This window comes from Bombyx mandarina, chromosome 25, assembly GCF_030267445.1.
Source record: "Bombyx mandarina strain Sakado chromosome 25, ASM3026744v2".
In the NCBI taxonomy this organism is placed as follows: Eukaryota; Metazoa; Arthropoda; class Insecta; order Lepidoptera; family Bombycidae; genus Bombyx; species Bombyx mandarina.
This window is the reverse complement of record NC_143231.1, coordinates 336,647-347,689: the sequence shown is the minus strand read 5'-3', so window position 1 is coordinate 347,689 and position 11,043 is coordinate 336,647. Positions and strand designations below refer to the sequence as shown.

The following is an 11,043-nucleotide window of genomic DNA, read 5'->3' as shown; positions in this document are numbered from 1 at the left end:
GGACGATTCATTGCTAACACATGTTTTGACAACACGATAATTGTTTAGGAATTATTATTAAACTCAATTCCCTAAGTCAGTGTGTTATTTTAAACGATCGCAACTAGTATTCGCACGATTTTGCCTATGTTGGTCTACTGGTTGTCTATTAATTTGTTCATGCATTGCGTCAAATGTCGAGCACCCCAACCGTTAAGGCCTCATCGCGACGTGGTGACAACACAGGGTGTGGTGCGCGGATATTACTCCCCGCAGCCGTCACGGTTTGCCTTCCTCGGGGTGCCCTACGCCCTCCCGCCCACGCACCAAAACAGGTTTAAGGTCAGCAGATTCATTTATTGATACACAGGGAATCCCATTTGCGTACAACTAAGATCGGTATCAGCGTGTCGTATAGGAAAATAAAATTTTCATATCATTATTCTTGCGATGGAAGTGTTTTGGGGTAATAACTTAATAATTTATCTTTTATGAGTCGTTCATCAACTTTCACGACGAATAGTTATTTATTTACTGTTTTCTCACGAAATAAAAATGAATACTCCATGTCTTAAGATCGGCAGCGATAATAATGATTGGAAATTTAACTGAGTCTGTGCTACCGATCGTTATTCACTGGACACATTTAGAGGCCAAATAATTTTAAACAGTTTGTCTTAAAATAAGAAGCTCCCATTTCGCAATCTTCCCTCGGTACTAGTACCTACCCGAAACTTGTTTCTCGGCATATTTTCCGCTATAGTTCTTAAATTGACAGGGCGGTGTAGATTATTGTTAGGCAGCTGTTGGCCAGCTCAGTTTGATGTCATCGACTTGCCAGTCAAAATGCGTTCTGTTTGGAAGCCCACATCGCTAATCTATATTTGGACTTCGCTGTCATTCTTTAAGTCGAGTGTACGGGCCAGCCGTAGCACGACGCCCCGCTGTGCAGTGGTAATTGTTTCAATACGTATAGTGCCGCCCACCTAAGATCGGACACTCAGCTAAATCTGATTACTGATGTGAACGAATATAAACAATTATTACACTTGCCGTTCAGTGTTTTCATTTGATTTTGTATGTTAAAATGCAGAAAATACAGTTTCAACTTAAAATCTCTAAAGTTATGAAATGACGCCATCTAAAATTCTAAAATCATCTAAAATCCAGCAAAATCAACTAAAAAAAACACATATACCTACTTTAATAGCATGCTGAACTATAAAATCAAATATGTAGTCATTTTTCTTATCCTGGTGATTCTGGTTAGGATATCAGGTCAGAGTAATGAAATGATTGTGTTGTCGCACCCCCTTGATATGTGTGAAAATTTTCAATATAATGTGATACCATGAAATTACGTTGAAAGGTTGCTTCAAAAAAGCAGATACAGGTCAAGCTAATAAAAGTGTTAAAATGATGTGATGTTTCAATATAGTGCTTAAGAATTTTCAACATAATGCTGATGGGATCTCTTGTGAGTCCGCACGGATAGGTACCACCACTCCGCTTATTTCTGCTGTGAAGCAGTAATGCGTATCGATTTGAAGGGTGGATATGCCGTTGTAACGATCTGAGACCTTACAACTCATATCTCAAGGTGATTGGCGGCATTTACGTTGTATATGTCTATAGGCTCCAGTAACCACTTAACACCAGTTGGGCTGTGAGCTCGTCGACACATCTAACCAATAAAATAAAATACAAAATAAATATACAGAGGCTTCTTCGCATAAAAACAATGCAGACAACATTCAAATTAAAAAATTTGCATGTTTTGTGGAAAATCCGATATGAGTCATGAATCGCTATTTTAGACGTGTCTCACAGCGGCGCCGTGTTGCGGTGAAAGCTTCGGTACTCCCGTGACTACGAGAGGCCGCTCACCGCTCACAAGGACGACGAGGAGGCTTCATTATTTGCAGACGAATTTATCACTTTCATGTCGTATTCAATAATCAAAAGAATTGACAAGATGACCAAAAGCTTTCTAAATATTTTATGATGTTATTAGTTTCATAGGGTTATCATCTCTTTTGGGTGTTATTTCAGTGTCGTTGAGGAGTAGTATTCACTTATTTATCCTCATCATTGGCACATCCATGCCTTTTTCTATAAAACTTCCATTCTCCTTCTCTCCCTAAATTGTATACTGAGTAACGAAGGTACCAAATTCTTCTCCTTTCTCTTCTACTAAAGCAACATGCGTTCCGATTTAAAGTATTCTTTCAATACAGTTTGGACTTTGATCTGATATCTCAATATGAGTTGCGTAATTTATGTTGTGTTATCACTCGTCTCCGGTAATCAAACAAATCGAGTTCTCGACGTGATCATCACTGTCACAAAGTGAGGTCCGTCCGAGGCTTCTGTATCGCTTACCGAATAGGATAAACTCCGTAATGGATTTCTTTCTTCGGCCTTTATAGCATCATGGTACCTATTTTAGGGCTGAAAACAGTCCCCAGCTACAAGGTGGTCACTTACAGGAAACGATTCGATAGAAAATAGTCCAGCAATCACCAAAAAAAACACGTGAAGTCCAAAAACGAAATTCAAAATAAGTGCTGATGATATGATTTTTGGAATTATTGTGTAATTTTAGTGTTTATTTTTTAGGCGCCCAAGCCTCCTCCTCGGTGGGATGGAGTCTTCGAAGCAACGCATCGCGTAAAGTGCCCTCAGTTGGACATCGGAGATGAAAACTGTCTCGTTATTAACATATTCACTCCAGAAGTGAGTAATAACTTACCAGTACTTGTTCATGTCCATGGAGGGGACTATCAGAATGGGTAATTTGTATTATTGTTTTTATTGATTATGTAAATTTCAATAAAATTATTAATTTGACACAATTTACGTGAGCTGTATTCTTACAGATGGGGATTTCATCAACCACCTACAAACCTACTTAATAAAGGTATCATAATAGTAACTTTTAACTACCGTATTGGTGTACTTGGTTTCCTATGTCTCGGTATTCCAGCAGCTCCCGGAAATGTAGGTTTGAAAGACCAGGTTGCTGCTCTTTACTGGATCCAACAAAATATAAAGAGATTTGGAGGTGATCCTAATGATGTTACATTGTATGGAACTGAGGCTGGTTCAATATCAATACAGTTGCTTCTACAAGCACGTCTCATGATGGGATTTCACAAAGTCATTTTGGAATCTGGGTCAATTTTGTCTCCTACAGCTTTGACATACAATCCCATAGCTGACGCATTTGCAATTGGAGAACAATTAGGATATAATGACTCAAATAACTCACACAAATTGCTCAAATACTTGCGGAAGCTTTCTGTAACAGTACTTTTGGATGCACATAAAATTTCCCTGCCTTGTGTTGAGAGTGTAAATAATGCTGAAAGTCTAATTGATAAAGATCCACTGCAACTACTGAAAGATGGACCAATTGACAATATTCCAATGCTTGTATCATATACTAGATTAAAATTAAGACATAATTCAGAAAAATTAAAAACAGTGCCAGAAGATTTCGTTGATTTACTTCCAAGCAACTTAGAATTTACCAATGATGGAATTAGACATAAGATTTCAGAATTAATTAAAGATTTTTACTTCTTTAAAGACATTGACACTTCTAGCAGTTATGAGAATTATTTAAATGATGTCTTAATGGTGTACCCGACTGTTAAATATGCTGTTCTTTATGCTACGAAAAATTATTTTAATGTATATCTTATGAACTTTAATTATGAGGCAGATGCTGATGTCTTGTCTGAACAAAATAAGAAATTAGTTGATTTCATTTTTGGAGAAAATGACCTAAATTACAATAAGAACAATGAAGCTATACAAAAATTAGCAAATTTATTTAGCAATTTTATTAAATTAGGGTGAGTGCTTTTGAGTTTCTTTTATAGGATGCAGTTAAAAATCTGAAATTAATTAGATTAGAACAGAATATTTATTTTGTAAATTGTAGTACATACTGTAAAATTTACGTGGACAAACTCATGTTCCATCTGGTCTTAAATGTTTATCAAAGCCCATATACATTAAGGAGTTGCCATCACTCGTAATAATAAATGAGGAGGAAATCACATTTAAAAATTTTTTTCTTTTTTTTTTCTTTTTCTTTTTTGATTTTGTTTAAATATGACTGGAGACAAAATAAATATCATCACAATATAGGATAAGTAGGTCTATGTCCAGCAGTGGATGTGTGTGGGCTGATAGATAGATTTCTAGATTATATAGAATATAGATAATATTAATAGAATATAACATATTCATTTCTTACTCTCATATAGGAGACCCGTGATGTGTCCATTAAAATTATAAATATTGATTATCTTAATTATGATGAATCTTCTTTTGGTAATTATTTCACCAGTTTAAAAAAATGATAACACTTTTTTCAACACTCCCCTATTTAATTATTTATTTTAATTAACAAGTTTTAATTATTTATTTTCAGAGATCCAAGTCCCTTAATTACAGAAGCAATACCAGTCATATGGCAACCGGTCGTGGGTGATGAACATAGGCAAATACGAACAGCAGTCGAACTTGTTTTTAAAGATACTTTGAAGCTCAAAGAGCTTTCCTCAAAGCAGGAATTGATGTTTTGGGATAGTATTTATGATAAATTTTATAAAACACATAAAGCTCTTAATGAAAATTAAATATTAACTAGATGATTTTTTTTGACATTCAACATTATATTTTGTTAATATTGAACAAACTGTTTGTAGTTCTCGTTATGTTAAAAATACCTAATTTGCAAAATGTTTAGAATAATATCAATGCAATGACATCTTAAAATATAATAGATATATTATAATTTATATGACCTACATTTTACTGAGTTAGAAAGTTTAAGATATGTGCGAGGTAGAAGAAGCAATGATTGTTGAATAAGAATATACTTTAGGTACATTACATTATTTGATTGTTTTGTAATACACTTTTATGTAAATTAAAGCAAAAGTATTTACAAAATATCTAATAATTTTTATTTGTTTGAATTTATAAAAAGAGTCACAGTTTACAGTTATAAAAGTCGCACTGGGTTTTCTATTCCTCTGGGTAAATGAGGTTAGAAGACTTCTCCACACTTTTCAAGTCAGTAACGTTATTTGGATGTCTGAACAGAGAAAGGCCGCATTGCAGTAGTCCTACCGATGTACCGAAAAACCAATGATATTCCTTTTAGACCCTTATGAATTACATTTAGGCGATAAAGGAGAGAGGAAAATTATTACAAAGAGCAATCAAAGTACAAGTAACATATCAAAATTCAATAAAAAATTAGATTAACGCGCAACATTTTAACTACGTTGTCAAATATACCGTTACCTGTTTAGTTAGGGGCTTTTCTCGCGAATTCTGCAGTCAGGATATTACTGGACACTGATAGAACTATAACATAACTGTCTGGCGGGAATTTACACAACAATTCACTCACTTTTCTCACAATTATTACTGTTAAATCAACAAGTAAATTACAATAGGCAAAACACGAAACACCCGTCACATTGTACTTGACATAACGTTTACGAACTGATTGCGTTCGGAAATATAATGGCAGACTTTCACTTGTCAATTGACAGAATTATACTAAATTACCTATTATTTGTTTTCCATTATTGTTTTTAATCACACAAATAACAACTAATTAAAACTGTATTAGCCATATTGTCTAAAATGTTATTATACTTTATTTCTTTAAAATAATCCATAGTTAAGGTGCCTTGTATGGTTACGCACAATAGGTTGTGCGCCTTAAAGAGTTATTTGGCAATTGTTTATGTTATTGAAATGTTTACAGAGACAGGGATATAATCGCTTTATCGTTGCTACCGCGGGCTAATCTCCGAATCCTGATCACGCAGGGGCCAGTCACCTTAGACACGTCCTTATGGATCCATCAGATCCAATAAGTCTTGCATTAAACGACTTCAGCTGTAACAGTAGGAGCCGGCTTAGGGACTCCAGTAACCGTACTCGTTGAATTGGGCAAAGAGTTCGACGTGCAAGGTAACTTAAACATCAGCCCACTGAGTTTCTCGGTTCAATGGGTCCAAGGTTTTTTTTTTTTTTTTTGGTCACGAGGAAATCGCCGGACTTCCGCCCTCCCCTGGGGATGAAGGGCGGGGCATGTCGGAGTCGAACTAGTCAGCGGCGGCAACGATAAGGCGATTATCATGACGCATAGCCTTATCGAAGTATCGTTCCGACGCTGACTTCATGTATTTCCGAATTGATTCGAGGCCCAGGTCGTCGTGTAGGTCAAGGTTCCTCACGAACCACGGAGCCCCGACAGCTAACCTGCAAAAGCGGGATTGTAGGGATTGGAGGGTGTCTATGTGTGTGCGGGCCGCGTGAGCGAACACCACACTCGCGTAAGTCATGACGGGCCTTATGCAAGTTTTGTAAAGTGTCACCTTGTTCCGAAGGGACATTTTACTCCGCTTACAGATCATGGGGTAGAGTCTACCGAGAATAAACGCGGCACGGTCACGGACTGATTTTATATGCGGGCGGAATGTCATCGATGCATCCAGGGTAACGCCCAGGTACTTGACCTTCCTGGCCCAGGGTATGGGTTGTCTAAAGAGAGTAATCGGGGGTGTGAGATTCTTCCTCCTAATCCGGGAGGAAATCCGTGTGGAGCTTCCCCTCTGAAATAGCACCGCAGTACTTTTCGCTGGGTTGATGTCTATGCGCCATTTTCGGAACCACTGTCCTAGGGCTAGGGCTGCGCTCTGAAGCTTCTTCGCGATTAGGGACTTATTTCTACTAGAATAGTAAACAGTCGTGTCGTCGGCGAATAAAGCTAAATGGGTCGGCGGCGACCGGGGAATATCGTTGACGAATAAGCTAAATAGGAGGGGTGAGAGGACAGAGCCTTGCGGGACTCCAGCTGTGAGAGGTCGTGGGGAGGAGCGGGTTCCCTCGACTCGATATCGAAAAGAGCGGTTCGACAAGAAGTCCCGTATGATGAGCACGAGACTATCCGGCACGCCCATGTTGAATAGTTTGAAAATCAAACCATTGTGCCAGACTTTGTCGAACGCTTTTGCGACGTCGAAGAAGAGAGCTCCCGTGTATAACGGTTTTGGTCGATTAAGCCCCACAAGAATGTGCTCCGTGAGGCGGAGCACCTGTTGAACGCATGAGTGATTTGTACGGAATCCGAATTGTTCATCGATGAGAATGCCCTTGGATGAGACGAAGTCTCTGAGGCGTTTGTAAAGCAGACGCTCATACAGTTTGCCTAGAGACATGAGGAGGCTAATCGGGCGGTAGCTCGTCGGATGATTTTTTGGTTTACCGGGTTTATGTATGCCGATAACGTCCGCTTCTTTCCACACCGCGGGAAAGATACAGTTCGCCATAGCGGCATTGAAAATAGATGCCAACATCACGATGAGTTGGACGGGTAGAAGTTTAATAACGCGGTTAGATATACCGTCGGAACCGGGAGCCTTGCGAGGACGTAGGTCTTTGATCAAGTCTTTAACTTCTATCGGGGTGACGGGTGGTAACGCATCCGATGGTGGCAAGGAGGCTCTGCGTTCTACCTCACTGTCTACTAATTCTACATGAACAGGGTCCACGGATTGAGTGCTGGGCGTGCACTGGGTTTGCAATGTATCGGCCAGCAGCTCTGCTTTTTCGTCATCATCGAACGCCGCGAGTCGGCCTGAGGGGCCTACGAGGGGGGGCATAGTTACTACCGTATCCGATTTGAGAGTACGAGCTAAGCGGTAGTAAGACCTTTGGGAGGGCGCGAGTCCTTCTAAGAAATCAGACCATCTGGCATCTCGGACTTCGGCGATGCGAGACTTTACGTCGCGTTGTAGGGCACGCATTCGAATACGATTTTCCGCGGTAGGATACCTGTCGTAGGCGCGTATCGAGGCGTTCTTAGCTCTAAGGAGTTCCCTAATATCGTCGGACAATTTGAAGCGGTGAAGGAAGTCCTCCGCTACAACTTGTTTCGATAACCTATCTAATGTCGAGGTGATGTGTGACGTTAAGATGTCTATGGCTTCAGCGGTATCCTGAGGAGACGGGATAGAGTCCGGGTTAAACGGGAGCGATGGTGGATCAGATTCAGCCAGGCTGATGCCCAGCGTGTGCCAATCCACCACAGTCCTCGTGACGGGAACGGAATTGGGAGCGCGACCGAGCTTCATAACGACGGGACGGTGGTCTGAATCTAACTCTGAAACTACTTCGATCGAGTGTAAGCGCAGAGTTACGTTTTTTAATAACGCTATGTCGAGTATATCCGGGCGATGCGCGATATTTAGCGGGTAGTGAGTCGGGGTTAGCGGAGCGACGATATCGAAGGCGAGATCATCGACTAACGCGTCAAGCCGCCTGCCATTCGGGGTTGTGGTGTGTGAGTTCCACCTGATGTGTTTACAATTTAGGTCGCCCGCCAGAATGACAGAGCTCCCCATACCGAGCAGCGCCTCGATATCACTGCTTAGAACGATCTTATCCGGTGGAAGATAAACGGACGCGATAACGATCGGCGCGTGTCCCGTCAGTGAGATTCGGCACACTGATGCTTCGATATTAGCGAGCGCGGGAGGATCGAGCGGGACGCAATGCAGGGCTCTTCTATAGTAAATGACGGTACCACCACCACGGGCAGAGAGCCTGTCGTTCCTGACCATGTTATAGTTCGCGATTTTAGGGTCACGGCGCGCGGGCTTAAGTAGGGTCTCCTGCACTAAAAAGATATCAATTTGATGGTCACGCAAAAAGTCAGAAACCTGATCACGTTGATTTGCGAGACCGTAAGCGTTAAAAAATCCTATCGTTACGGATAGGGGCTTTATTCTACTTACATACGCCATTGATTACCGGCGGAGTGAGGGGAGGACGTACGTATTTAATGACGCGTATACGTCGGTGTATTCCTGCACAACGGCGATAAAGTGTTGTGCAGTGGAGGCAGCGCGAATGGCGTCGCCCAAAGCGTTAACGCGCTCAAAGTTGATCGACTGAAAGAAGTCGATCGCTAAAGCGAGATTTTCGGACGCGGTCGGAGGGCAAGTCGCGGGAGAGGGACGAGTCGCGGGGGCGGGACGAATCGCGGAGGAGGGAGTTGTAGCCGTGTTCGTGTACGGCAGCGGTTTTGCCCAGGCCGAGACACTGGGCACCGCCGCCGGAACGAATGCTGGCTTAGCCTGCGACGCAGAGGGTGCCGAGGCTTTGATGTCTGGGCCGGAAGCTCGGAGGCGGTTTTGGCGGGCGACGCGGCGATTTATTTTAGGGGCTCGGGGGCAACCACGGTAATTCGCGGGGTGACCCTGTGTTCGACACAGGACGCAGCTAGGCGGTTCCGTCGCGGTTTTTTGGTCGCGACGCAGAGGGCCGTGGCGTGATCGCCCAAACACTTAACACATCGGGGCGCGCGTGACAGTTACGGGAAGAGTGCCCGTACAATTGACAGTTATGGCACTGGCTAGGAGTGCCTTTTTTATGGGGGGCTTCGATGGCGATACCGGAGAGCCTACAGACGGTCTGTGTGTTGAAGATTTTCTTACCCTCGGGGGTAGGCTGGAGGGTGACTAGAACCATATTATATGGCTCCCTACCGCGACCGGTGCACAGAATTCACTGGAAAGCCCTGTTCTAACAGATCGGCCTTGACGAGCTCTACATCTAACTCTTTAGGGATTCCGCGTATTACAACGCGGAGTTCGCGCTCCTCCTGGAGCGTATAAGTATGGAAACTTATACGTTCCTTACGGAGGTAAGAAGAGAGGGCCCTATGGTCGTCGGGTGTTTGAACCTTAATTTGAATGCCGTTCGCGAGGTTACGGGCATTCGTGAAATTTATAATTTGGCCTTAAGGGCCAGGCAAACTCGATCCCAAGCTGCCTTCTCCTGAAGGATAACCGGGGGAGGGGTCTGGGTTTTATTTTGTGCCACCGGACGCGGCGACGGAGTGGCACGGGCTGGGGGCGCAACGGGAGTCTGAGGGCGGGGGCGCGACGCGTTCACGGCTTTGCTTATTTTAGCGGCCGCGGGAGCTCGAGACTCCGCGGAACGCTTCTTACCCTTCTGTACCAGGGTGAATCCATCCGTCGATGAGGCGGGGGCGAGGTCGACCTCCATGTCCGAATCAGAGTCGGAGCACGAGGAGGCGGGTGCAGGCGACCTACGAGCAAGTGTAGGTGTTTTAGAGGGCGCGACGGAGGCCGCGGATGATCGCTCAGCTGAAACGATGGTCACGGCGGACGACGCAGCAGATTTTCTCGCCAGTATAGGCGACATGGGAGCGGCAGGCACGACAGAGGCTGCGGTGCTCAATGCAGAAGCTCTGCACGCAGGTACAGGCGACGCAGGAGCAGCGAGCGCGCCGGAGTCCTCGAGAGGGCTCGCAGTGTGATTGGCCTTGAAGGCCAGAAACTCTGAGGCGAGCTGTGGGTGGCGAAGTCGGAGGAATTCCGCGAATACAGCGTCCATGATCGCTGAGTACCCAGGTGGGGCGGCCCCGGGTCTTGAAACACTCGCCTTGCGGCGAGGCCCCAACTTCTCGGACCTGAGCGGTTCTATTGAACACAGGTGGCAATGCGGCGCGATTACTACAGGACAAAGAAAAAGCACAACAAAACAGAAATTACAAAAAGAAACAAAACAAATAAATACTTGCAGGAAAACACTTTGTCGGCAAATGTTCCACGAACACAAAAATAACTAAAACAAAACAAATAAAAGCTTCCAGGAAACACACTTGGTCGGCAGATGTATCACGAATACAGGCCGCGCGAACAATGGCCGGGCTAACAAAAGCCGGGCGAACAAAGACCGGGCGATCGAGTGGACGATGAGCACGTCCGCACGTGACGGGTGCCTCTATCGGAATGTGAGGCGTCCTCTGTCACGATTCACCCAATCCACAAGGACCGGGCGAATGGCCTCGACGGTCCTACGACCAGCCAAAGGATCAGCCAGCCGTCTGGACCATGACTCCAGCTCCAGTTGTGGTATTTATCAGTTCCGGTAATCGCTTAACAGTAGACGGCCTCTGCACTAATCTGACCTGAAAATCTTTTTTTTCCCTATCTA

The 11,043-nt window shown here is 43.6% G+C and overlaps 2 protein-coding genes across 5 annotated transcripts in view; one reads left to right on the top strand and one right to left on the bottom strand.

Annotated features, from left to right (window-relative positions):
* Nucleotides 1–5,519, bottom strand: part of PKD (serine/threonine-protein kinase D3) — a 130,171-nt gene extending 124,652 nt beyond the window's left edge. For all 4 annotated transcript variants that reach the window (XM_089738405.1, XM_089738406.1, XM_089738404.1 and 1 more), the window contains exon 1: nucleotides 5,305–5,519. The gene's annotated coding sequence lies outside the window, so the exon portion shown is untranslated. The remainder of the gene's footprint in view (nucleotides 1–5,304) is intronic.
* Nucleotides 127–4,940, top strand: LOC114243377 (esterase FE4-like). The gene is made up of 4 exons (XM_089738549.1): nucleotides 127–321; nucleotides 2,599–2,771; nucleotides 2,859–3,839; nucleotides 4,424–4,940. The coding sequence occupies exons 1-4, from the start codon at nucleotides 127–129 to the stop codon at nucleotides 4,629–4,631; spliced, it is 1,557 nt and encodes a 518-aa protein (XP_089594675.1). The 3' UTR covers nucleotides 4,632–4,940.
* Nucleotides 5,520–11,043: the final 5,524 nt, after the last annotated feature.

What these genes read in the sequence shown, in the direction of transcription:
- LOC114243377 (XM_089738549.1), top strand. Translation starts at nt 127, where the DNA reads ATGTTGGTCTACTGGTTGTCTATTAATTTGTTCATGCATTGCGTCAAA. An exon ending in CGCACCAAAACAGGTTTAAG is followed by an intron (nt 322 to 2,598) that starts GTCAGCAGATTC and finishes TTTATTTTTTAG; the next exon opens with GCGCCCAAGCCTCCTCCTCG. An exon ending in GGAGGGGACTATCAGAATGG is followed by an intron (nt 2,772 to 2,858) that starts GTAATTTGTATT and finishes GTATTCTTACAG; the next exon opens with ATGGGGATTTCATCAACCAC.